At 42.7% G+C, this 27,808-nt stretch overlaps 1 protein-coding gene across 2 annotated transcripts in view; it reads left to right on the top strand.

Moving 5' to 3' along the window:
• The window catches only part of LOC138960216 (putative pyridoxal-dependent decarboxylase domain-containing protein 2), a 44,482-nt gene extending 16,994 nt beyond the window's left edge, over nt 1–27,488 (top strand). The window contains exons 13-23 of one of the 2 annotated variants that reach the window (XM_070332000.1): nt 2,445–2,525; nt 2,734–2,797; nt 3,730–3,821; nt 5,156–5,261; nt 5,687–5,745; nt 6,718–6,830; nt 9,282–9,403; nt 11,732–11,850; nt 12,305–12,397; nt 12,837–13,186; nt 20,174–27,488. In XM_070332000.1, the coding sequence (XP_070188101.1) occupies nt 2,445–2,525; nt 2,734–2,797; nt 3,730–3,821; nt 5,156–5,261; nt 5,687–5,745; nt 6,718–6,830; nt 9,282–9,403; nt 11,732–11,850; nt 12,305–12,397; nt 12,837–13,186; nt 20,174–20,207 (1,233 nt within the window). In that variant the 3' untranslated portion in view covers nt 20,208–27,488. Of the gene's footprint in view, nt 1–2,444; nt 2,526–2,733; nt 2,798–3,729; nt 3,822–5,155; nt 5,262–5,686; nt 5,746–6,717; nt 6,831–9,281; nt 9,404–11,731; nt 11,851–12,304; nt 12,398–12,836; nt 13,187–20,117 lie in introns of both variants that reach the window. The other variant, XM_070331999.1, reaches the window with a different exon arrangement.
• Nucleotides 27,489–27,808: the final 320 nt, after the last annotated feature.

Genomic DNA, 27,808 nt, shown 5'->3' with positions numbered 1-27,808 from the left:
ATTAGCATCAGTCGCTTGTGATTGACCGACAGTACAGTGGTACTCCCGACGAACGACCCCCCCATCAGAGACCCTCTCCCTTCTCAGACCTCATTTTTGCTGACGGATTAGTTTTGCTATATAAATCACCCCCCATGGCCGACTCCCCCCAGAACCCGATTTGCGACCGACTAGTTGTTACAATTTGCGACCTTGTAACGACATTTTCAAATCAAAACCTAACAAACAATCGTAACGTTTTGCTTGAATCTCTGAAAAAAGATCGCAAAAATCACTCGGCCGGAAATATAACAGACGACGCGTTTAGGTCTCGATTGCGCATGTCCGGCGTTCACAATTTTACGATCCCAACATGCCCTTTTCTTTGTCCACTTCCTTTCGAAAAATCAACAAACACACGTGTGCGAGCATCAACGATCTTCTTCTTCGACTCGAACTCTCCTTCAACTTCAAACGCTCAATCGCGCGGAAAGAAGAGGAAAATTTTGACTCTGGAACAGAGGATGGAAGTGGTGAAACGGAGCCGTAAGGGCGAAACGGCAATTTCGATCGCGCGGTCGTTTGAGGTAGGAAAAACTCAGATTCAATCGATCGTCAGCGACCAAGAAAACGTGGTCAATCGATGGGAGACCGGCGAAAATTGTGACCGCAAATACTCCAAGGCAAGGAAATGTATTTATGGTGACCTCAACGAACGCGTTTGGAGTTGGTTTTGTGATGCACGTCGACGCAACATACCGTACTTTTCGGACTATAAGGCGATACTTTTTTTTTTTTTTTTTACTTAAAATCGTGGGGTCGCCTTATACACGACGTCGCCTTATTCTCGGATAAAATAGGTTTCACGAGCACTGTGAACTTGAAATCAATGAGCAACTAACAACCATTTAAGTGAACACAATTCAAGCAATGTTGATCGCCGAAAAAATTACCTGAACACTAGTTGCGTTGAAACACGACAGTCGACAGTCGGTCTCTTGACACTTCAACTGGGTACTGCTTCAACTTGCACTTCCACTTTGTCACTGTCAAGATGCCGAAAACGAAGAGAGCTTCATACGATGCTGCCTTCAAGATTAAAGCCATCGATCTTGCGATACGACTGGACTTTCTGTTTGAAACAGTGTTTCCTGCCGATTTTGAGCGGTCACCATGTTTGATCATTGATGTTGTTGTTTTTTTTTTCTATGTACGATGTTTTTCTTCATTTTTTTCTTTCATGCCATCGCCTTATGCACGACACCATCGCCTTATCCATGGCATCGCCTTATTCTAGGCTTTTTGACTCACATGCGAAGCAAAAGTGAGTCTATGTACTCACCCGAGTCGTCCGTCCGGACGTCCGTCCGTCCGTCCGGAAAACTTTAACGTTGGATATTTCTTGGACACTATTCAGTCTATCAGTACCAAATTTGGCAAGATGGTGTATGATGACAAGGCCCCAAAAAACATACATAGCATCTTGACCTTGCTTCAAGGTCAAGGTCGCAGGGGCCATAAATGTTGCCTAAAAAACAGCTATTTTTCATATTTTTCCCATTTTCTCTGAAGTTTTTGAGATTCAATACCTCACCTATATATGATATATAGGGCAAAGTAAGCCCCATCTTTTGATACCAGTTTGGTTTACCTTGCTTCAAGGTCAAGGTCACAGGAGCTCTTCAAAGTTGGATTGTATACATATTTTGAAGTGACCTTGACCCTGAACTATGGAAGATAACTGTTTCAAACTTAAAAATTATGTGGGGCACATGTTATGCTTTCATCATGAGACACATTCGGTCACATATGATCAAGGTCAAGGTCACTTTGACCCTTATGAAATGTGACCAAAATAAGGTAGTGAACCACTAAAAGTGACCATATCTCATGGTAGAAAGAGCCAATAAGCACCATTGTACTTCCTATGTCTTGAATTAACAGCTTTGTGTTGCATGACCTTGGATGACCTTGACCTTGGGTCAAGGTCACATGTATTTTGGTAGGAAAAATGTGTAAAGCATGTGAGTCGTATGGGCTTTGCCCTTCTTGTTTCATTTTTTTTTTAAAAAGTAGGGGGTGCGCCCTATACACGGCAGCGCCTTATAGTCCGAAAAGTACGGTACCCATCACAGGAAGACTCATCCAAGAAAAAGCCGTGATGGAGTCAGTGATTCTTGGACATGACGATTTTACCGCTTCTCTCTATCACTGACTTTTTCTCTCTCACTGTCTTTTTATGACCTGACCTCACCCCCCATGTAAGACCCCCCCCCCCCCCCTTTTAAGACCTAAATTTGTTAGATTTTTGGAGGTCTTACATGGGGAGTACCACTGTATCTTGTTGGTTTGTTTGCCTCAGTATATCCAAGGAAAAGCAACTCTTCCGAAACCCATAAAAACCCGAGAGAGAACTGTTTTTGGAATTTGTCCATTGACACTTGTATCTGAACTGTCTTTTCCAGAGTCGTGACAAGAAAGAGTCTGCAAAAAAGAAAGAGTACAAGTCACTTCTTGAGTTGCTGTCCAAGGCCATAAGCGCACTGGTAAGCTTTTTTGCTTTCACACACGCATTCACGCACACACACTCACACACTCACACTCACACTCACACACACACCCACACACACACACATACACACACACCCTCCCCCCTGTGTTCCCTTGCCCACTCACTTTGTTTTCTGTTCACCATTAAAAATGAACTTGGAATTGCATGACTCTAAACTGTTGTGTGTAATCTGCCTGTTTTAGCTGGTGTTTGAGATGGCCAGTCCTACCGTTGTATTCCGCTATGCTGAGGACACAGCCGGCCCTGGTTAGTATTCACGTTAATCTGTCTGCCTTTGTGTGTGTGTCTTCTTATTTGAATGATGTGAATGTGTGAGTGTGTGCAGGGGGTTGAATGTTTGAAGGTGGTGTGTGGTTGTGGATGTGTGAGTGTGTGCAGGGGGTTGAATGTTTGAAGGTGGTGTGTGGTTGTGGATGTGTGAGTGTGTGCAGGGGGGTGAATGTTTGAAGGTGGTGTGTGGTTGTGAATGTGTGAGTGTGTGCAGGGGGTTGAATGTTTGAAGGTGGTGTGTGGTTGTGGATGTGTGAGTGTGTGCAGGGGGTTGAAGGTGGTGTGTGGTTGTGGATGTGTGAGTGTGTGCAGGGGGTTGAATGTTTGAAGGTGGTGTGTGGTTGTGGATGTGTGAGTGTGTGCAGGGGGTTGAATGTTTGAAGGTGGTGTGTGGTTGTGGATGTGCTCATGCATTCATTAGAGGACATGTTCTGGCGCACAAATATACATACCCGCATGTACACTTGTATGCACACATTTTTTAAAGACCGTGTAAATGGTTTAACATAGGATAAGGATAACATTTTAAGATTTTCTATCGTCATTTGAGGTCACCCTCATGGAAATTTGGGCTGCTTTCTCACTGGGGAAAGAAAGCTGCAATACAGTACGGTGCAGCCTTTTTTTTTCTTTCCTGCATGTTTGTATTCATGTTTTCAAGCCCTGAGACTTTTGCTGTGAACTTGGGTTCTTGGGTTCTGCATGTGTGCACACAGGGGTGTTTGGACACCGAGGAGAGTCTGCACAAAGTTGACCGTGGGAAATAAATCACTTTGGCGAACTTAAGGATCAAACCCACGTCGATAGAGACAACTGGTTTTGAAGCCAGCGCTGCTACTGACTGAGCTATTTTCCCGCCAACTGAGCTATTTATAGTATTTAATATATTTCTTCCTTCTTTCCTTCAGGTGCCATTGTTGCTCCCTATGCTGTGAACAATGATGATGATCAAAACAGCAGAAGTGAAGACAGCATCTACTATGATTCTCTAAACATATGGGTAAGACAAAAATAAACATTAGGTGAAAAGTGCAAAACTGAGCTCAGCTGTCACACACATACAGCATGCACACATACAATCAATCAATCAATCAATATGAGGCTTATATCGCGCGTATTCCGTGGGTACAGTTCTAAGCGCAGGGATTTTTTTATTTTTTTATGCAATTTATATCGCGCACATATTCAAGGCGCAGGGATTTATTTATGCCGTGTGAGATGGAATTTTTTTTACTCAATACATCACGCATTCACATCGGCCAGCAGATCGCAGCCATTTCGGCGCATATTCTACTTTTCACGGCCTATTATTTCAAGTCACACAGGTATTTTGGTGGACATTTTTATCTATGCCAATACAATTTTGCCAGAAAAGACCCTTTTGTCAATCGTGCTATCTTTAACGTGCACACCCCAATGTAGTGTACACATACACACACACACGCACCACGCACATGCACCAGACACACACAAACGCATGCAATTAGACATACTCACAGGAATTACAGTGCAAGATAGAGGCGCTAGATAAAAGAATAAGAATGTAAGGTAATTCATTCTTTTGATTAATCTATTCTGTGCGTTTAATTTTGTTTATACAAGCTAATTAGATTAATTCTGTCTGTTTATTATTCATCATATATTCAGGCTAATGAGATCAATTCTATGCACATTTTATCGCAAGTTCAGGTCGATGAGATCAATTTTATTATATTTACAAGCTGGTGAGATCAATTCTGTTTTACTTTTCATCATGCATACAGACTAATAAGATCAATTCTGTTTACTTTCATCATACATTCAGGCTATGGGATCAGTTGTTTAATTTTCATCATCTATATATATATACGACTTGTGTCTGTGTGTGTGTCTGTCTGTCTGTGTCTTCGCGATGCACGGCCAAAGTTCTCGATGGATCTGCTTCAAATTTGGTGGGCTTATTCACAGAGACCCCGGACACAACCTGATCGATGAGATATTTCAACACGTGCTCCCAGCGCGCAGCGCTGAACCGATTTTCGTTTTTCACTGCACGTTACTATTTTTAGATCTCCCTTCCTTCGTGCGCCGGCGTCAATCCATATTCCCGTTTGTACGTTACTATATTTAGAAGGTCACTGCACGTTACTATTTTTAGATCTCCCTTCCTTCGTGCGCCGGCATCGCCGGCGTACACCCGGCAAAGCCGGGTCCCCGGCGACGGCCGGGTATTCGGCTCTACTTCTTCCCGGCGAAGCGGGTAATCATCTAGTACATACATACATGCTGATGAAATGAATTCTGTTTACACTTCAACATTCATCCAGGCTAATGCAGGGTGTTGTTCATGCACAGTTGGCAGAAAGTATGCGGAGCAGCGACCCCAAGGTTCCCGTGGAGACAGTGGATGTGGACAAGGAGGGTCTGTGCATCAGATACTGTCCACTGGAGAATGCTCAAGGTAAGTCATACAATGAGATAAGAAAAGACAACTTTAATGTCCATTTTCATTATGCATAAACATGGATATTTTTCTTTTGGCACTATATATCCTTTACAGAACAAGCACAAAAACAACTATCTTTGGTCTTTTCTCTTTCCTGCAACCAGCAATGTTGCTAAGATTTATTTCTACAGCAACTGTACAGAAATGGCCAGAAAATTAAGTATTATTAGTTTTCAGCAGTCCTTGACGTCACAGTTTCCCCAACTATATCTTGTGAGTGAGTGATAGTTGTTATCTTTCTGGTGTAAATACATGTGCTCTTATTTTTGTACATAGATTTCTTTTGTTTTTAGTTACATTGTAATGGTTGCTTTTTACCTTGTAGCATTTGTTTACTCTGTTAACCTTACTATTGAATAATCATTATTGTTTTATTTAAGCCAAAGGAACAACAAAAGAAGACATGGAGCAGTTTGTGACAAATCTGACATCAAATTTGGTACGTTGTTTCTTTTGGGATCACCATTTTGTTGGAACCTGTGCTTAAGTTTCTTTTCGGCATATATGAACGCATATATTTTTTATGTGTGAACAAGAATCTTGTTTTCTTATTTTTGTGTTTTCATTTTTTTTATTTAACATTTGAATTTGAGGTCAGAAAGATGCAAGGTAAAAGATTATTTACTTTGATAAAAACACAAAAATTCTTTATCAGCTGTATGCACACACCTTGGTTCTTTCTTTATTTGGTGTTTAACGTCGTTTTCAACCATTCAAGGTTATATCGCGACGGAGGAAGGGGGAGATGGGATAGGGGAAAGGGGGGGAGATGGGATAGAGCCACTTGTTAATTGTTTCTTGTTCACAAAAGCACTAATCAAAAAATTGCTCCAGGGGCTTGCAACGTTGTACAATATATGACCTTACTGGGAGAATGCAAGTTTCCAGTACAAAGGACTTAACATTTCTTACATACTGCTTGACTAAAATCTTTACAAACATTGACTATATTCTATACAAGAAACACTTAACAAGGGTAAAAGGAGAAACAGAACCGTTAGTCGCCTCTTACGACATGCTGGGTAGCATCGGGTAAATTCTTTCTCGTCCCAACCAATATGGGACTCTCCCGAACCCGCGGGTGGTACACACCTTGGTTAGATTACGTGAAAAATCACTGTTCGAACACAAAATAATATTATTTGTGATAGGTCTCGCACATGGTAGGTTGTATGATATTGACTTATTAATGTTACATCAGAACTTTCTGCATTGTATGGCTTTATGGATGTTGACAGAGTGGTACCTGTCTTACAACTTTGAAAAAGTACTGTATAATATTGATTTGTAAATGTGAAATCTATCCATTTTGTATTCCAAAGATTTGTGAATGTTAACCATATGCAGTGTTGATTTAGAAATGTTTGATGGCTGCATTTATTTATTTCGATTGTTCTCCTGCATGTTTCAGTCTGTCCTGAACGCCTCTACCAGACAGAGAAAGCGGTTCCAGGCCATGGTGGAATCACAGCCCAACCTCAAACTCATCCACCTGGAGAACTGGGCCGGCCTTGGTGCCGTCAGGTGAGCATGCTTGTCTTCTTGTTCTGCTCCTTCCATTTGTTATCACCATGGTCAGAGTGCAGAGTGTTACAAAAGCCTGATACTATTTGTTATCACCATGGTCAGAGTGCAGAGTGTTACAAAAGCCTGATACTATTTGTTATCACCATGGTCAGAGTGCAGAGTGTTACAAAAGCCTGATACTATTTGTTATCACCATGGTCAGAGTGCAGAGTGTTACAAAAGCCTGATACTATTTGTTATCACCATGGTCAGAGTGCAGAGTGTTACAAAAGCCTGATACTATTTGTTATGACCATGGTCAGAGTGCAGAGTGTTACAAAAGCCTGATACTATTTGTTATCACCATGGTCAGAGTGCAGAGTGTTACAAAAGCCTGATACTATTTGTTATCACCATGGTCAGAGTGCAGAGTGTTACAAAAGCCTGATACTATTTGTTATCACCATGGTCAGAGTGCAGAGTGTTACAAAAGCCTGATACTATTTGTTATCACCATGGTCAGAGTGCAGAGTGTTACAAAAGCCTGATACTATTTGGGCGAAGACGTCTTCGCAAAGTCTACTTCACGAAGCTTGCTGCACAAAGCTTTGACTCTGAATTTTCAATAAAGAGACTTTGCAATAGCACTGAATTTTTAGTTAAGTCAATTTCGGCTTTGATTTCCCTGATGATATGATTTTATGTATGTGTGTGACCAGCATTGTATAACAAACGTACACAGTACTTTCATTTTCATCTTGGAGAAAAGTTGCATGTCCAGGACATCAGATAAGTTCTGAGAATTCCCTTTTGACTGTGTCTGCAAAAGCCTGAAACGTTATATTGTTGGTTTTGAATGCCTTTCATTTGTACAAGCAATTATTTTCCTTGACCTGGTGAATGTAGTTGTGTTGAAGCAGGCTTCTGTCATCCACAGGCAAACAGTATTTTTTCAGGTCTTTCCACAATCTGTGTGTTCTTGGTAAAGTTGCTTCCCTTTCATCGTGAGTGTTGGCAAACTAAAACTTCAGCTTTCTTTTGTTCTCAGTCTGTGCGTTCTTGGGATAGTTGCTTCCCTTTCATCGTGAGTGTTGGCAAACTGTAACTTCAGCTGTCTTTGGTCCACAATCTGTGTGTTCTTGGGATAGTTGCTTCCCTTTCATCGTGAGTGTTGGCAAACTGTAACTTCAGCTGTCTTTGGTCCACAATCTGTGTGTTCTTGGGATAGTTGCTTCCCTTTCATCGTGAGTGTTGGCAAACTGTAACTTCAGCTGTCTTTGGTCCACAATCTGTGTGTTCTTGGGATAGTTGCTTCCCTTTCATCGTGAGTGTTGGCAAACTGTAACTTCAGCTGTCTTTGGTCCACAATCTGTGTGTTCTTGGGATAGTTGCTTCCCTTTCATCGTGAGTGTTGGCAAACTGTAACTTCAGCTGTCTTTGGTCCACAATCTGTGTGTTCTTGGGATAGTTGCTGTCTTTGGTCCACAATCTATGTGTTCTTGGGATAGTTGCTTCCCTTTCATCGTGAGTGTTGGCAAACTGTAACTTCAGCTGTCTTTGGTCCACAATCTGTGTGTTCTTGGGATAGTTGCTTCCCTTCCATCTTGAGTGTTGGCAAACTGTAACTTCAGCTGTCTTTGGTCCACAATCTGTGTGTTCTTGGGATAGTTGCTTCCCTTCCATCTTGAGTGTTGGCAAACTGTAACTTCAGCTATCTTTGGTCCACAGTCTGTGTGTTCTTGGGATAGTTGCTTCCCTTCCATCTTGAGTGTTGGCAAACTACCGGTAGAAAGTTTTGAAAGTCTTTGGGTCTGTGTGAAGAAAGTGACAAAACCAGGATCACAGTGTGTGTCTTCTCCTTCACACCATTCCTGGCCCCAGTCTGTCTGTAGTGGTTTTCTTTGTTGGTTGCTTCTCTGTGTGTGTGTGTGTGTGTGTGTGTGTGTGTGTGTGTGTGTGTGTTATTTTTCTTGTATTTTTAAATGTAGATAGCACTTCTTTGTAAGTTTGCTGGATCAGTGCACCATTGATATTGCTGCTGCTGCGTTGTGTGTGTTTTTTTGTTGTTGTCTGTTGTGTGTTGTTTTGTTGGGTCTGTTGTGTGTTGTTTTGTTGGGTCTGTTGTGTGTTGTTTTGTTGGTTTTCTTTTACTTTGATCGTACCTGTACTGAGCTTTGAGCAGGATATCCCATGGCCCAGAATAAGGCACTTTGTCTAGTATTACGGTGCTGAAAGTCCACAAAATGGTGCACTGGCCTTTGGCTAAGTACTTCTCTTATTTTACTAGCCAGAGAGCAAATTTTACTCGCCAAAACCCTTGGTTTCAGCAACTTTACTCGCATTTGGCGAGTAGATTAACATTTCTACATGTTTCTACTCGCCATGGCAAGTAAAATACTCGCCACTTTCAGGCCTGTATTATAATCATGATTCCATGGAACTTGACTTGGTCCTAACTGGTGCTTGCAGCTACGTGCCTGATGTCTATGTGGGGAGGGACGACCTAGGGCCCGCAGACTTGATCCAGATCAACAGTCTCAACGCCGAGGTCCTGCACCGCCTCAAGGCACAAGACACCGCTTTCTCCATGGGTACGTGACCAGCTACAGAGGAACCCCCACACCTGGGAACCCCCACACCTGGGAACCCCCACACCTGGGAACCCATACCATTTTGGCGTATTTTGTACACATGACGGGCGCAGTGGCGTGGTGGTAAGACGTCGGCCTCCTAATCGGGAGGTCGTGAGTTCGAATCCCAGTCGCTGCCGCCTGGTGGGTTAAGAGTGGAGATTTTTCCGATCTCCCAGGTCAACTTATGTGCAGACCTGCTTAATGACTTAACCCCCTTCGTGTGTACACGCAAGCACAAGACCAAGTGCGCACGGAAAAGATCCTGTAATCCATGTCAGAGTTTGGTGGGTTATAGAAACACGAAAATACCCAGCATGCTTCCTTCGAAAGCGGCGTATGGCTGCCTAAATGGCAGGGTAAAAACGGTCATACACGTAAAATTCCATTCGTGCAAAAACACGAGTGTACGTGGGGGTTTCAGCCTACGAACGCAGAAGAAGAAGAAAAAGTACACATGATTGTCAAGAATACGGTCAGTGGACCCAAAATATGACGAGAATAATTCCTAGACTACTTTTCTTCACAAGCGCATCCCGAAGCTGATCCAGTAATTATGACACATGATTACAGTTTTTGTCAGTAACCATTGAAAGAAGCATTTGTTTCAAATGTATTGGTAAACTTAATTAACAGTGCGACGGATGCGTGTGAAGCATGTTTAAATCATGGATGTGGAAATGTTGTGTGGAGTACGCTAACTTTTTCTGAAAATACACCAACTTTTTTTGAGAATACTCCAAGTGCAAAACAGGGGTTCCCAGGTCTGAACCCCCCTTTTCAGACCTCCCCGTTTAAGACTTCCCCCTTTTTTAAGGCCTTGCTTGCTTTCAAATATTGTCTGTTCTTAACGTCTGTCAATTTACCTTCATTTGAATGCTCCCTCGCTTTAAGACCTGCTTTTCTCGGATTGTTTGTGGTCTTAAAAAGATCAGGATTGGAGAGTGTGCATGAAGTTAGTACTGAATGACCAGCAAAGTCAAAGACAGTTAACAGTGTGTAGCACTGTCCACAGGTCACACTGATGACGGGAGTGTGTGCATGAAGTTAGTACTGAATGACCAGCAAAGTCAATGACAGTTAACAGTGTGTAGCGCTGTCCACAGGTCACACTGATGACGCGAGTGTGTGCATGAAGTTAGTACTGAATGACCAGCAAAGTCAATGACAGTTAACAGTGTGTAGCGCTGTCCACAGGTCACACTGACGACGGGAGAGTGTGCATGAAGTTAGAACTGAATGACCAGCAAAGTCAAAGACAGTTAACAGTGTGTAGTGCTGTCCACAGGTCACACTGATGACGGGAGAGTGTGCATGAAGTTAGTACTGAATGACCAGCAAAGTCAGTGACAGTTCACAGTGTGTAGTGCTGTCCACAGGTCACACTGACGACGGGAGAGTGTGCATGAAGTTAGTACTGAATGACCAGCAAAGTCAAAGACAGTTAACAGTGTGTAGTGCTGTCCACAGGTCACACTGATGACGGGAGAGTGTGCATGAAGTTAGTACTGAATGACCAGCAAAGTCAATGACAGTTAACAGTGTGTAGCGCTGTCCACAGGTCACACTGACGACGGCAGAGTGTGCATGAAGTTAGTACTGAATGACCAGCAAAGTCACTGACAGTTAACAGTGTGTAGTGCTGTCCACAGGTCACACTGATGACGGGAGAGTGTGCATGAAGTTAGTACTAAATGACCAGCAAAGTCAATGACAGTTAACAGTGTGTAGGCCTGTCCACAGGTCACACTGACGACGGGAGAGTGTGCATGAAGTTAGAACTGAATGACCAGCAAAGTCAAAGACAGTTAACAGTGTGTAGTGCTGTCCACAGGTCACACTGATGACGGGAGAGTGTGCATGAAGTTAGTACTGAATGACCAGCAAAGTCAATGACAGTTAACAGTGTGTAGCGCTGTCCACAGGTCACACTGATGACGGGAGAGTGTGCATGAAGTTAGTACTGAATGACCAGCAAAGTCAATGACAGTTAACAGTGTGTAGCGCTGTCCACAGGTCACACTGACGACGGGAGTGTGTGCATGAAGTTAGTACTGAATGACCAGCAAAGTCAATGACAGTTAACAGTGTGTAGCGCTGTCCACAGGTCACACTGATGACGCGAGTGTGTGCATGAAGTTAGTACTGAATGACCAGCAAAGTCAATGACAGTTAACAGTGTGTAGCGCTGTCCACAGGTCACACTGACGACGGGAGTGTGTGCATGAAGTTAGTACTGAATGACCAGCAAAGTCAATGACAGTTAACAGTGTGTAGCGCTGTCCACAGGTCACACTGACGACGGGAGTGTGTGCATGAAGTTCGGGCTGATCACAGAGGACACTGACCTTGAAGAACTGGTGGAGATGGTCCAGTCTACTGGCAAAGAAGTGGAGGAATCATCAAAGGTGAGTCTTATGGGTACTTTTTTCAACCTTAAAGGCAGCGTGTTGCTGTCTACATGGCAAGTAAATAATGGTGTGGTGTGAAAAACGGTTTGCCGTCTCTCCCAAGAAGAAGAAGATAGTTTTTCCTGTGGGATAGTTGTTGTTTTGTTGTTGTTATTGTTGTTTTTAGGAGGAGGGGTAAACTTTGCCTTTCAACACAGATTGATTTAGCCACAATGCTATTCAACAACAAAACAACAACTCATTGATCCTTAAAATGCCCCACTAGTTATATGATAAATTGCTGAAGTGACCAACTTGTACTTTGTTCAGATTCTTAAAATTATTTTACAATGAGCACCACATGGTCAGCGGAGCGAGCACAGATCTTGTGAGCTTTGTCGCAGCTTTATTTTTGTGGAACCAGCCTGGTAAATAGCAGTGTGAAATGATTGTGGACGTTTTGTGTGCACAGTTCTTGGAGTTCATGTCCGAGATGGTGCGTAAAGGCATTGATGAGGCCAACAAGGAATTGCAAAAGGGCTTCGTGACCAAGCTACAGCATGAGGTCAGTAAACTTTGGATGAATAAGGATATGTTGTGTGTGTCTGTTAGTGTCCGTGTCTGGGTGTGTTTTATGTTTTATTTGTTTTGTTATTTTTGCATCTGTTATAAGAATTAGTACTTGTTGATTCTTTGGCTCTATCCCTATCTGATGCTTACACGCATGCGCGGGCAGGCACACACACACACATGCACGCACACACTATCATACACACACACACACACACACACACACACACACACACACACACGCACGCACACACTATCACACACACACACACACACACACACACACACACACACACACACACACACACACACTCACACACACACAAAAACACACAGAAAGTACTTTACAAACGTTTTTAGTTTTAAGAAGTGTGAAGTCTTGAACATGGGTCTCATGACAAGATGCTTGACCGTTACTTTGATCTCCAACCCAGGGTGTGCTGAGGCAGATTCCAATGGTCAGCTCGGTGATGAACTGGCTGTCGCCCATCAAGGAAGAAATCCAAGGCCAGAGTTTCAACCTCACATCCGGCAAGATCCACCCCACACAGGACACCTACAAGTACCACATGCAGATCCAGGAAGATTCGAACCCCTATTCCCAAGGTGCCCAACGGACTCCTAGGACTCCCCGAACGTCTACCTCTAGTGGGGGTCAGTCTGAGGGGGGAGAGGGGGGCAGCACGACTGCCGGTCAGGTGAAAGCTCAGCTGATCAGTCAGACCCCACCCTCCACCCCCCTGCCCATGGCCGGCCCAGGCCTGCAGCTAGGAGCACTGACAGGGTGAGTTGGTGAGGAAAGGAGTTGATGAGTGAGAGAGGGGGTGAAGGAGGGAGTTTGTGAGTGAGAGAGGGGGTGAAGGAGGGAGTTTGTGAGTGAGAGAGGGGGTGAAGGAGGGAGTTTGTGAGTGAGAGAGGGGGCGAAGGAGGGAGTTTGTGAGTGAGAGAGGGGGTGAAGGAGGGAGTTTGTGAGTGAGAGAGGGGGTGAAGGAGGGAGTTTGTGAGTGAGAGAGGGGGTGAAGGAGGGAGTTTGTGAGTGAGAGAGGGGGTGAAGGAGGTAAATGACAGAGTGAGCGAGGGAGTGTGTGAATCAGCTAGAAACAGAGGCAGGGTGAGTGGGTGAGGAAGAGAGTGGGTGTTGGTAAGTGTGAGCAGGGGAGTGTGTGAATGAGATAGGAGCAGAAACAGGGTGAGTAGTTGAGGAAGGGAGTTGGTGAGTGAGAGTGCAACAAGTGGTGGGGGAGGGGGTGGGTAGATGACAGAGTGAGCAAGGGAGCGTGTGAATCAGGGAGGAAAAGCGGCAAGGTAAGTCGATGAGGAAGAGAGATTGTGAGTGAGGAAGGGAGCGTGTGAATCAGTGAGGAAAAGCGGCAAGGTAAGTCGATGAAGAAGAGAGATTAAATAACATATTCTTACTACAACTCACATAAATAGCATTAACTTCAGTTTGATGCGTAAGACATTGAAGTACTAACCCTGGAAACAGGGGGAGGTAACCCCCAAATCAAAACAAAACCTTGACAACAAGGCCCTGGTAGTTACCTCCCCTCACCGGTAGCCCGCGCATGCGCGGCACATATCACCGGCAAACTCATTCCCTTCTTCAACACCGTGCTGTACAGACGTGTTGGTACTTGCTGGGCTTTTCAGCCTTGGGTCTCCTGTGAGGACGACCTTTTGACCCTGGTTCATCTTGCTAGCTGTTGGTGAGATCTTTCTGGTTTACGTTTGTTTATGGTAACTGTTCACTTGTGAAAATGTCTTTCTCCGTTTCTCGGAGTTTGTTTTGGTTTTCACTTGGGCGGGAGAGAGCTGTTGCTCTCTCAGACATGTTTTGTCTCTCCCGCTGAGCAGTTATTTTGTTGTTCAAGCCTAGTCTAGTGACTTATCTGTAACGTTTTCTTGTTATAGCTTGTGCCGCCATTTGCATTTGTTGGTAAATGGCGTCGTACTTTGTGCTCCGTCTTACGGAGTCGTTCTGTTTACACGGATTTTACTGTAGTGTTGCCAGGCGGGGGACTTTCGTTTTCCCGCCTAGCAGTTATTTTGTTGTTCAAGCTTAGTCTAGTGACTTATCTGTAACGTTTTCTTGTTATAGCTTGTGCCGCCATTTGCATTTGTTGGTAAATGGCTTTGTACTTCGTGCTCCGTCTTACGGAGTTGTACTTTTAACTCGGCGACTATTACTGTAGTGCTGCCAGACAGGCGACTTTCGTTTCCCTGCTGAGCAGTGTGTTCTTTCGTTAAGCTTAAGTCTAGTGACTTACTCCTTACAGGCTTGGTTGAGCTTGCGCCGCCTTTGTTCGTGTTATGTTAAAGCTTGTTCTCCGTTCTCGGAGTTGTAGTTTCAACATGGCGGTCTTTAGCGTTAGCTCTGTCGGGCAGGGTACTTTGTTACCTGCTGAGCAGTTTGATCTGTTGTGTAAGCTTAGGTCTTATGACTTATCTTTTACAGATTATTTTGTCTTTACCTGTGCCGACCTTTGTGTGTTGGTATTCTGTTTTTTACTACATGTCTCCGTCTTGACGGAGTTCTAGTCGTCAACATGGCGGACTTGCGTTGTGACGTGCCGCCATTTGCATTATTTTTTCTGCCGGTTGTTGAACTTTTGGCTCCGTTTTCTGGAGTTTTTTGTTGCTTCAACCTAGTGTAGGCAGTGCCCGGTGTTACGGGTGCATGCCGCCATTTGCATTTTAGTATTTTGCAATTATTTTTGCGAAATTTTCGATCCTGTGAGCAAGGAGTCGTTGCGTGTTTCGTTTGATCCTCCTGCTAGCTTGCCCGTTTTGTCGCCGCAGGAGAAGAGACCCAGGCGGTCTCGCGCGATGAATTGTTTGCTCTTTTTTTCTACTTTCAAGGATCAAATGAGGGAGATGCTGGCAACTGACAGGGGTGTGTCTTCCTCCACCATTCCAGCTTTGCCTCCAGGGGTTGGCAACGCTTCCTCTTTGTCGAGGATTGTTCTTTCCGCTACGATTACGTCGGCGGACGTTGCTGTTCCTCAGCTTTCGGCTTCGGCCGATCAGGTACGTGTTCATGGAAGTTCGGGGTGTTCGGCGCAAATGCGTGCTGCTCATCTCGACGGTTATTCCACCCTTGACGCTGGGGCCGGTACGTCCGGTCCCTCGTACTCGGGTTCAACTGCTTCGGCAAAGGGATTTCCGGCCACAGGATTTCTTCCGAGAGATCGTGGCACTTTCATTTTGTTACCATCGACTTCCGGTTCACAGCCTACGGGGGTTCCGGTCGTTGGTGGTAACGGCAATCCGTTTCCTGCCTACGCTTCCGCTGAGGCGGTTGCGGACGGTGGGGGACAGGTTGGGTCAGCTTCCGGGTAAAGCACAGGTGTGTTCCGGTCGCCTTCCCTTCCGGATTGCCAGCTACCGCTGGTTCCGGTCCGCCGGTTCCGGGGTAGACTTTTGGAAGTTCGGGGCACTCAGCACACGAGCGTGTTGTTTGTCTCGACGGTTATTCCACCCTTGACGCTGGGGCTGGTACGTCCGGTCCCTCGTACTCGGGTTCAACTGCTTCGGCAAAGGGATTTCCGGCCACAGGGTTTCTTTCGGGAGATCGTGGCACTTTCAAATCGTTACCATCGACTTCCGGTTCACAGCCTACGGGGGTTCCGGTCGTTGGTGGTAACGGCAATCCGTTTCCTGCCTACGCTTCCGCTCAGGCGGTTGCGTACGGTGGGGACAGGATGGGTCAGCTTCCGGGCGGAGCACAGGTGTGTTTCCGGTCGCCTTCCCTTCCGAATTGCCAGCTACCTCTGGTTCCGGGCAATGGTAGCAGCTCGGCTTTGCCGGTCCTCCTTGGTGTGGTTACACAGGGTTCCGTTACGGCGAGTTCATCAGTTCCGTTGCGGGGCAATGATGGTTCCGGTCATGATCGGGCTTCATCAGACATCTTTGTTGATGATGTGGATGTTGTCGAGGATTGTGATGACTCTTCCGAGGCGGAACACAACTTTCGAGTTGAGAGGAGGTTCTTGCGCGCGCTGTTTGCCGCCGCTGAGGTTACCTCTCGATACTTTGCAGAAGGGGTGACAACTTCGTCTTCTCGTTTAGCGGCACCACCTTTCGCATTTGGCGATTTCCAGGGTGACAATGAGACTAGCGTTCACTTCCGGTTTCGGGAGTCGCCCTCTGTAGCCTATGAGATGGCTAAGGTGTTGAGTTCCGGTGCTGTTAGCATCTTTCCTCTGTTCACTGCTCATGGGGATGTGTCGGAGTCTGTTCAGCCATGGCTGGCTTCTCCGAGCAATTGTTCTCGCACGTCGTCTTTCATGCTTCGTAACCAAAGCTGAACGGGAAGCCCAATCATTCTTTTGATCCTTTTGCACTTCCGAGTTCCCCGCTTCAGGTCACTCCTGCGTTGGGGGACAATCATTTACGGCTTCGGCCAATGATGGTTCTGGGAACAAGGACTCTTTGCCTAGTAGGCTTCCAATGTCAACCCTTTGGGTTTCAGGTTGTTGGTGGTTTTGGTATCCCGTCTCTCACTTCTGTTTTCGGAGTGAAGGACTGTACGCATTAGCATCAACCCACACTGTCAAGGTGTTGCGGGTGTTTTGTACTAGGGATTTTGCCTTTTTCTGGTTCGTTTTTTTTGACGTTCCAGGTAATCGTAGCACTTTGGCATCTATGATTACTGTTTGCGTAGGTCCCCGCGTCTGACTTTTAGTCTCTCAGCGGATCAGACGCGTTCTGGGTTTTCGGCCATATTCAGGGTGTTTCTTGATTGGCGGCGAAATTTATTCCGGATTTTTCTTAAGGATGCTCCTTAGTTCACGACAGCTGTCGGTTTTTGAGCGTTCATCGTTTTTTGTCCTCTCGAGGAGGTTGTTCGGACTTTCTTGTGACTTCCTCTGTTTTGACAAGAAGCGTCTGAAGTCAGTTTGGGGGCAACATGACGGCCGGTTTCGGCGACTTTGTCTTACCTACGGGTAGCGACGGTCCAGTTCATAGTCATAGTCATTCATTGGTGCTTTCTGCCACGACCCACGAAGTTATGAGTGCTTGTCTTTGCTAGACTTGGACTCTTAACGCAGGAAGTTTTACTGCGTCATTCGCTCGGTCTTGATTGGGTAGTTGCTCAAGCAGGTCATGCACCAGCAGTAGCCTACTTTTGGCTAACCGTTTGGATCATGTTGGGTTCACAGCTTGGTTCATTAGAGGGTGAGTGTTCTGGTAGTTTGGGTACTTCAGGAACACGTTTGCTCGTTCTTGAGATTTTTCTCACCGATGAGGGCTTGATATCTTTTTCTCAGGTATCACTTGTTTTCGGTAGGAGATCGGTCACGAACTGACGTCATCTCCTAGGCCTGGCGGGCTTCACACCCTCCCAGGGTGTAACATAGCGACATTATGTTTTAACGGTCGCTACAGGGTTTGTCCTATTCAGTTCTGTGTTGACAAACTTAGGCTCTGATCGTTCCACGTTCGGCACTACAGCTAGCTCCCACTGTATGCTTGCTTCCTTTCTTGTCGATTAAATTTCATAGCTTATTGCTAGTGAGTATTGAGTTAGACTTTTGCCTCTTTCGATTAAAGTCGCTTTGGTTTTGATGAGCAATCTCGGTTCATCTCTTGATGAGAGGTTGCATTCTCGCCGACCTGCAAATTGTTGCCTTTGTTTTCGGCTTTAAGTCATTTGATTCTTTTGTGGGAGAGTCTAGCAAGGCCAGATGTTTTCCGACATTTGTCTTGCTCTATCCTTTGAACAAGGGGCAAGTTATTGTCTCTGGTTCATTGCGAACATTTAGCGTTTCCTCTTGGACTATGGTGCTGTGGTTTACTCAAGCCTTAATCTTTTAGTGCTTCACTCCGTGGAGGGTGTTTCACTTGTGGTCGTTTGGAACTTCTTGTTCTCTTCGAGGGGAGACGCAAAGGTTCGTTTTTTATTACTCGCTCGCCTCGGAGGACATATCTGTTTGTCTTCCGAACTTGCACGGCTCTCTTTTGAGTTAAGAGCTGTCTTTCTGGTCTAGCCGTTTGTAAGAGATTGTTCTCTCTTTTCGTCAGTCACGACCAAGACAGCGTATTTTAGGCCTTTTCACTTAGCTTAGGTCTCAACAGGCTTTACGTGAAAGGGGTTATTTATCTAGGTTGATTTTTTCTGGTGGTTTCTTTGCCATCATTAACTTTCTATGAGTGCAAATAAAAGGGGGGGGGGGGGGGCAGTCAGCCCTTCCTCCAGCACCTGCATTAGTGCAAGTTCTAGATTCTGGGCATAGGCTTTAGCATTCTCCAGTTCAGGAGGATGTTAAGACTTTCCACGAACTGTTGTTATCGTAGGAAGTCTATGTTTCGTTATTCTGGAGGAACGTCGTCAGGTCTTGACAAGACTTTTCTCTTTCTACGCCCTGCGTGGTAGGGCCCTGCGTCCAAGCTTTTGTCTTTTGAAATTAATTCCAACTTGGGATTTCTTTTTGTTTTTAAGCTCTTTTTTAAGAGCCATAGATTTGGAGACATGCTAGCCTTTCTTTATAGGAAGGCTCTCAGACTCCTTTTTGTCAGTGTTCACTTCCCCTTAAGGGTGTAGCGTTTTACATACTTCTGGGTCTCGCTCAAGGTTTTGAATATTTGACTACTTGTCTTGCATGGCTCCTTTTGGTTCTTGCGTTTCAACGGATAGAACCAAATTATTGCTAGGCAGCCCTGACTAGATGGGCTTTTACACTCATTAACAGGCTTATGAGTGCGGCAGTCAAATGGAGGGGAGCTTTCTTTCTTCCTCTGGGTTGTCTAGAATTCATGGGGCCTGAGCTTGGACCCTTTATCCGGTGGTTCTGCTGCCAGACAATTCTCGTATGGCACCTCAGTGGTGTTTGGACGTCATGTTTAGACGTCTTTCTTTACTACTTTTGTGCGTGTTTTAGTACCCACTGCAATGGTAGTAGTTGCTTACCAATTATGGTTGAAGCAGGCTGGTTTCTTATCATGTTAAGTGAGATTCCCGCCACCTTATGTAGCAATCTGCTATTTATGTGAGTTGTAGTAAGAATATGTTATTTAATCGAAAATTTCTTAATAAATTTTCATTTAATTAATATACTTACCAACTCACATAGTTAATGCCCTCCCATCCTACCCCGCAATCGTTTTTTTGTTAATGGTTGAAGGTGGTGTTTCATTGGGAATGAGTTTGCCGGTGATATGTGCCGCGCATGCGCGGGGTACCGGTGAGGGGAGGTAACTACCAGGGCCTTGTTAAGGTTTTGTTTTGATTTGGGGGTTACCTCCCCCTGTTTCCAGGGTTAGTACTTCAATGTCTTACGCATCAAACTGAAGTTAATGCTATTTATGTGAGTTGGTAAGTATATTAATTAAATGAAAATTTATTAAGAAATTTTCGATTGTGAGTGAGGAAGGGAGTTGGTGAGTGAGAGTGGTGGTGAGGGAGGGGGTGGGTAAATGACAGTGGGCAAAGGAGTCTGTGAATCGGTGCATGGGCAGGGGAGTGATGGAGTAAGATGATGAGTGAATAATTGAGTGAGTTAATAGGTGAGTTGGTTGCGGAGTGTGTGAATGAGTAAGTGGTGGAGTGAGCAAAACAAGAGAGTGATGAGATTTAAAAGGGACCCAATGGAAGACAGGTTGGGAGGGGGTGGTGATAGTTCAAAGCTCTCATGTAAAGACAACGCTTTAATCCATGCCGTCTATGCCTTAGTATACTGATTCGTTTTCTCTTTATTCTCATTTCCTTCTTGCAGAGCTCAAGCGAGAACCCCTCCAGCAAGCAGTTAGCTGTAGATCGTTATTCTTGCAGAGCACAAGCGAGAACCCCTCCAGCAAGCAGTTAGCTGTAGATCGTCATTCCATCACCGTTGCCACATTCCAGCTTGTACATACCGTGGGGTTCAAAACCAGTTGACATGCATGCCTTCTGTGCACACATTACACCAAACGTATGCGCACGTCTGTGATGACATTCAATGTTACAAGAGAAATCCATCATTTTGCGAAGGGCAAGAGCGCAAAGTGCAATAGAGAGGTCTTGCTTGGGCTCTTCAACGTGGGATGTTCTTTTGTGATTGAGGGAAATTGTATTATCAGGTGAACATGTTACACTTTGGGGGTTCACTTGAAGAAAGGTTACTATATGTGATGATGGGTGTTGTGGTTGTGCGTCTGTGAAACTGACAAGCGTGGTCAAAACGTATATATTTGAAAGCTAGAAATCACAGTTTTTGCATTAGGATACAAGTAATAGCACTGCCTTTGGCTTTAACTTTGATTTTGAGTCAGTTCATCAGGTACATTGTACTTAAGAAATGATTTGCGCATTCAAACTTCTCATGCAAAAGAAGGATGGAAAAGTTTGCAAGTTGCACTTTATTTGAATATTCTGTGTGCAATATATATATCAAATTCAAAGTAAAAGACACAAGGTATTTTGTGATATTTAACGAGGATTCTTTATTTGTTTTTGAGTCACTTGAGAAAAAGTGACTCTATGTAATCGGTCAGTGTTAGTCTGTCCGGCCGGCCGTCCGTAGACACCACCTTAACGTTGGACTTTTCTCAGAAACTATCAAAGCGATCGGGCTCATATTTTGTTTAGTCGTGACCTCCAATGACCTCTACACTTTAACGATGGTTTCGTTGACCTTTGACCTTTTTCAAGGTCACAGGTCAGCGTCAAAGGAAAAATTAGACATTTTATATCTTTGACAAAGTTCATCGGATGTGATTGAAACTTTGTAGGATTATTCTTTACATCAAAGTATTTACATCTGTAGCCTTTTACGAACGTTATCAGAAAAACAAGGGAGATAACTAGCCTTTTCTGTTCGGCAACACACAACTTAACGTTGGGCTTTTCTCGGAAACTATAAAAGTGACCGGGCTCAAATTTTATGTGAACGTGACTCATTGTGTTGTGAATAGCAATTTCTTCCTGTCCATCTGATGCCTCATATAATATTCAGAACTGCGAAAGTGACTCGATCGAGCGTTTGCTCTTCTTGTTGTGTTTGTTTTTTGTTTTTTAGTCCTATTAAAAAAATGTGCTTGCTTCAACTCAGTTGGACCCGTGAAATAAACACAGAATGGTTACTTTAAAAGTGATCCATTTGGGGGGAAAAACTATATCAAAATTCACCATTTGAGCCTTGCTTTTCCTTGTTACTGCATATGCAGCTTTTGAGTTTTTGCCAAACACTAAGTACATTACAATTCATTTCTTCGGGGCGTACCTTCTGCAATACATTATATAGATTATATCCAGTTTAATTATTTCACAATGCCTGTCACTTACCTGACATCATTTACCTTGAAAATTCATTCTCTGCACTGCATAATATATTTTTCCTTCTAATCAACAACTTACATTATTTTAATGACAGTTCAGTGTATCACTGTGTTATATCATTTGCAACCTTTAACAGGGAGAATACTCAGCATGCAGGTTTAGTTTATTATTAGTATTCCTTTCTCCATAATTTCTCCTGATTTTTGTTGTTGATTTTTTTTATGTTATTGTGGCCCTTTAGTTCTTTTCTTTATTGTGGCTCATTATTAGAACATAGGTTTTCATGCAAGTAAAAATGACATCGTTTTGAAAAGTTACAAATGTTGTGCAACACATCATTTTTTGCATGATCTTCTAAAATGCAACAGCACTTAGATTATGGAGGTGCACTTTTTGCTGTAGACACACAGTTGTATTGATAAACAATGATACATACAATTTTTATTTTATGTCAGATGCAATTTCGCGGTTTGTGATGAATCTCTCCTATGCAAATTCTTAACAGGCTTCATATATAATAAGGTCAGCTCTGGAGAAACTTTGAAACAACAGCTTACGTTGGTGTTTCCTTTCTTATTTTTTGGGGGGGTTATGTATTTTATGACCGGAATATTTAAAGATCAATCAATCAATCAATCAATATGAGGCTTATATCTCGCGTATTCTGTGGGTACAGTTCTAAGCGCAGGTTGTTGTTTTTTTTAATATTTTTTTTATGCAATTTATATCGCGCACATATTCAAGGCGCAGGGATTTATTTATGCCGTGTGAGATGGAATTTTTTTACACAATGCATCACGCATTCACATCGGCCAGCAGATCGCAGCCATTTTGGCGCATATCCTACTTTTCACGGCCTTTTATTCCAAGTCACACGGGTATTTTGGTGGACATTTTTATCTATGCCTATACAATTTTGCCAGGAAAGACCCTTTTGTCAATCGTGGGATCTTTAACGTGCACACCCCAATGTAGTGTACACGAAGGGACCTCGGTTTTTCGTCTCATCTGAAAGACTAGCACTTGAACCCACAACCTAGGTTAGGAAAGGGGAGAAAATTGCTAACGCCCTGACCCAGGGTCGAACTCGCAACCTCTCGCTTCCGAGCGCAAGTGCGTTACCACTCGGCCACCCAGTCCTTCTTTCATGTGTACATGATCAGGTTCACTGCCACAGAAGTGGAAGGCTTTTACACAGAATAAAAGCATCCTTTCTCAAGGCTTTTACACAGAATAAAAGCATCCTTTTTCAAGGCTTTTACACAGAATAAAAGCATCCTTTCTCAAGGCTTTTACATGGAGTAAGAACATCCTTCCACAGTGAAATAGACTTCAAGTTTACAGCCTGGCTGCCTTCTGTGCACAGTGAAAACATTTTGCCGATTTAACTTCATAAGCGGCACCTATGTCAATTCACCAAATACATAATATTTTTACTCTATACGGGAAGCGTGAGATATTCAATTCAATTCAATTCAATTCAATACAACTTTATTATCTTAAAGGCACAGTAAACCATCACAAATACTGTCAGGTTTTTACACACAGTACAAATACCCTTTCATTTAAACACTCACCGCTTGAGAACATCCTCAGTGCCCTCCGTAAAGAGTGAGCAATTTTCAAAGAATTTATGTTTGCGTGGTTTATCTTAATGCCCCTGAGCCATCCGTGAACCCGTGTGATCCAGTTTCCTTTTTTCACAATGTAGTCGTCAGTTTGTAATTTGAATGCGACTCGCTGTAAGCTTATCTGCAACAGCAGGTTATTATGTACCTCTGAATCTACACAAAACAAACGGCTGTGATTCACAAGAACTCTAGCAATGGCTTTTGACTGTTCAGAGGAACTGGCGATAGGCATAAACCGTCGTCTGCTACGCGAACCACGACCTTGCGTGACCCTGCTTCCGGGCTTTTCTTTTTTTAAACTTTCAAAACGTCGAATTCTACTGATCTTGTCTTGATGATAAAAGAATTCTTTTATGATTTAAGAATGTTTGTATAACAAGCTGTCAATTTATTATTTAGATTTTAAAAGTTAGGTCTAGCGCCAAAACGCACCACGGTCCGATTTTGTTATCAGACAAACCGCAAAATTAATTCTTTGAAAATTGCTCGCTCTTTACGTAGGGCACCTAGTATGTTCCCGTTTGGTGAGCATTCAAATGGAAGGGTGTTTGTACTGTGTGTAAAAGCCTGACAGTATCTGTGATGGTTTACGGGAGGCGTATTGTGCCTTTAATGTGAGACAAACAGAAATGTTTGTTTTGGCTGGTATACACAGATATTGTATCACCTGCTATGTGCCCAAGTGGAATGATGCTCTTAGCGCTTTAAAAGCCACAACAAGAAGGAATGTGCCTTTAAACAAATCATTTTGCAGGGAAGAATTCAAATGTCGCTTTTGATCACCCTTCTGTTTGTGCTTTTGTTGTCGGGTTTCTTGTGTGTGTGGGTGGGTGGTTTTTTTTTCTCTCTCTTTTATTGTCTTTCTGGTGTCCTTTCTGTTCTTGTGTGTTTGATTGTTTTGGTTTCTCTAATTGTGTTTTAAGGTTTAACACAAAAATGTCAATGTCAGCATCTGCTTTGATTTGGCTTTTAGTTATGTTGTAGATTGTTTGAAGTTTTTAAGTTTCTGATGTGTTAATTACTTGTGAAAAAAACGTTTTTGGAAATAGAAGAATGTGTGTGTGTGTGTGTGTGTGTGTGTGTGTGTGTGTGTGTGTGTGTGTGTGTGTGTGTGTGTGTGTGTGTGTGTGTGTGTGTGTGTGTGTGTGTGTGTGTGTGTGTGCTGATATGGGGGTATGTTTGTGTGATCTTGCAATGCACTGGATGTTACATGTAAAAACAGGATTTTTGTATGCTTCTTTGATAAAAATTGTACTTAACTGTGATGTCTCTGTGTATTTTTAAACCCTCTTTGCTATATCTGTTAAGTGATATTACATGTGATCATTTAATAAAGTTTCTTTTCATCTTGCTCAGCAAAGATGAATATGCAGAAGTTTGTAGTTGTTGCAGAATTTTAGAATAGAAATGATGGTTCCATTTTATTAAATTTTCTTTCACCCTTTCAGTTATGTGCCATGTAAAACATTTGTTGACAGAGGTTTACTTTTGCCAGCCTAAAAAAAGATAAGATTTATGTTGGACAGTGTAGTAGAACAGCATGTAAGCTTGTACTTAGTGTTATTGTCTGTGACTAAAAACATCCTACTGTTTTGATATGTGATCAGGAGTAGTTTTAACTTTTTTTGTTTTTGTGGGGGGAATATTTTTCAAATAAATGGGACACTTTCTTCTTAGCACTGATTGTTTAGACTAGCTTGATTCAAGCATGTTCTTGAAATCAGGTTTTTACACAAAAGCAGAAAACAGAACAATTTGAAGCTAGTTGTTTGCAGCAAAGTTGATTGCTAAAATCAGACATCACTGCCAGTGTTTGCATGCTTATATATGTTTCTCTTTACTGTAATGTTACACTGTTTGTTGTTTGCAAATACAGTGGGTAAAAACTTGTCAGATTATTATGGTTAAGGTAGTTTTGTGATGTGGAAACTTTTTTTTCCTCTTATGTTAAGATTTCTGTGGAACACGTTTTGGCTTGGCAGATCTTATCAGTACAATCCTTTACATATGCCGACACATACATGCATGCACACATAGACAGACATGCAAGAGCACATGATGTTTTCTCAAACAGTGAGACAAAGTGGAGTTTAATTTAATCGCCTGTATTTGGGTACAGTGTTTGCTGTGATGTTGCTAGGAGCAGAACTTGTTTTCTCTGGAAAGTGATAATTGTTAATCATTTTTATTTGTTTCTTTTGCTTAACCTCCCTGTCCATGTTATTTATGCTTGAACAATCCTAAAGATCCGTCTGTCCCGTCTTACTTACAAATATTTATATTTCTCTCTTTTTCTTGTGTTTTTACAGTAGTTCAATCTGACACTCAAAATGGAATTGACATGTGGTTAGTATTTTGTTTGTTTGTTTGTTTGTTTGTTTATTTGTTGCTTAACGTCCAGCCGACTACGCAGAGCCATATCAGGACGAGGAAGGGGGGGATGAAGGGGGCCACTTGTCAAGCGATTCCTGTTTACAAATGCACTAACCCATTACTTGTGTCCCAGCAGGCTTTAGTAAAACTAAATTAATACCTACTGGAAGATTACCAGTTTCCAGTATGTTAAAATAGGCTTAACCTATCTACTGCTGGACTTACATCAGAACACTAACAGATTAAACTATACATGAATCGCGAGACAAGCGGCAAGAGAAGAGATTTTTGGAAAAAATACAGGTGAATGAGCAAGAAGGCAGAAAAAAGAAAAGAATTCATGAAGAAAAAGAGAGCATGACAGGAAAGAGGAACCAAAAATCTACCTAACAGCAAACTAGAAAGCTCCTGCGGTTCCAAAAACAGGAGGGGCTTTTAATTTCATAACCGCAGTGCCCCACTGCGGGAATGTGGTTAGTAGAAAAATGTTGGAAAAACAAGCTTTAGATTATTACAGGGTATGCAACATTTCTGAATTGTTTCAAAGGGTATGACATTTCTTTATTATTCCATTCAATCAAAACTGGGCATAATGCTGCCATACAGAAAAGCCATTTTACAGTGAGCTACTATCACAGAGTATATTTCAGTGTGGTGTATTAACAATGTTTTAACATTGTGGTGTTTTGACTTTCCAAGGGTTTTTTCTTTTCCTTGTGCTTTGCTATCGCAAGCAGATTCTGCATGTTTTTTTATTGGGAATAGCATAGGTTGGTGTGTATTATTCTTTTTCCCTTGCTTTGGTCAAATGATTTCTTTTGAAGCTTATTTCTGTCTTTTAAAAATGTGTTGTGAACTTCAGAAGATCAAAACCATTCAATTTGGTGTTTGCATTATCAGTTGCAATATTTGTTGCATCAACTTTTCTAAACGTACGTATTTATTCACATTGTGGGTTTATGTTAACACTGTTTTGAATTGGTTTGAGAACAATGTGTACACATGGTTCAATGAACGCTTTTTGAAATGTACATGTACCTGGTTGATAAAGTCATGTAATCTTGTGGCGGTTTTGACAGGGATGTGTGTGCAAATGTTCCACCAGTTTGAAGAACTTACCTTAACATGATGATTTTAACATGAACTTTGTTGTATTGATTAATTGCTTATTTTGAGTTTTGCATAATATAAACCTTGTTGTTTCAATTGACAAAACAGTCTTGCATCAATTTGAGCAGAATATATTAATTTATTTATCACTTAAGCACTGATAATTTTATGATCGAAAATTCTGTGTTTTTCAGTGGAAATTAAACTCTTTTGGTGCTTATTACTCTTATATTCGGTGTGGGTGTCTCTGAAAAGGGTTTATGCTTCTCAGAGCATGACACATGGTAAATCTGAAACTTAAAAAGTACTGTCACAAAAGTGTTGGTTTTTTTCAAAATAAGTTGGGTTTTTTATGCAAGTTTTGTTTCTGCTATTTTGGGTTACATGTTATACATATGTAATTCTACTGAATGAATGTGGGGTTGTTTTTTTCTTATTTTTTTCTGCTCATTGTTGGTTTGTTTATATTTATTCAGCTTCAGCTCTTTTCATATTAAAGTGGATAAAACTGTATTATGCAAACATTTGAAGTTTTGTGGAATAATTTTTATGAAAGTATATATATGGTTATTAACAAATTTGGTTATTTTTGTATGTTTGAGGTTTGTTTCTCTCAAGGTTATTGTGAATGTGTTGAAGACTGATTTGTATTCACATTTTATTGTGGGAATTTGCTGTTACTGAGGTGATTAATAAAATAGAAAGTCAAACTATGAGTGATGTTTCTCTCTGCATGTTTGTGCAGATCTGTGTGTGTGTGTGTGTGTGTGTGTGTGTGTGTGTGTGTGCTGCAAAGACAAAACTACAGATACACAAAACAAACGTTCACCTCACACAACATAGAAAGCATAAATGATATTTGTTAAATAAGATCTGCAATGATGAACCCAGCCTGATGCAATATACAAGGCAGTGAACACTTATATTCTGCTTTCTTCCAAAAAGTGATGACAAATAAAGCCATGTAGGATCAAGGCCTGTACAGCGGTTCCCCCGTGTTAGGACCACCAACAATCTGAGAAAACGGGTCTCAAAA

This window comes from Littorina saxatilis, linkage group LG2 (genome assembly GCF_037325665.1).
Source record: "Littorina saxatilis isolate snail1 linkage group LG2, US_GU_Lsax_2.0, whole genome shotgun sequence".
Classification (NCBI taxonomy): domain Eukaryota; kingdom Metazoa; phylum Mollusca; class Gastropoda; order Littorinimorpha; family Littorinidae; genus Littorina; species Littorina saxatilis.
Note: the sequence above shows the minus strand (reverse complement) of the source record. Positions and strands in the feature narration are given on the sequence as shown.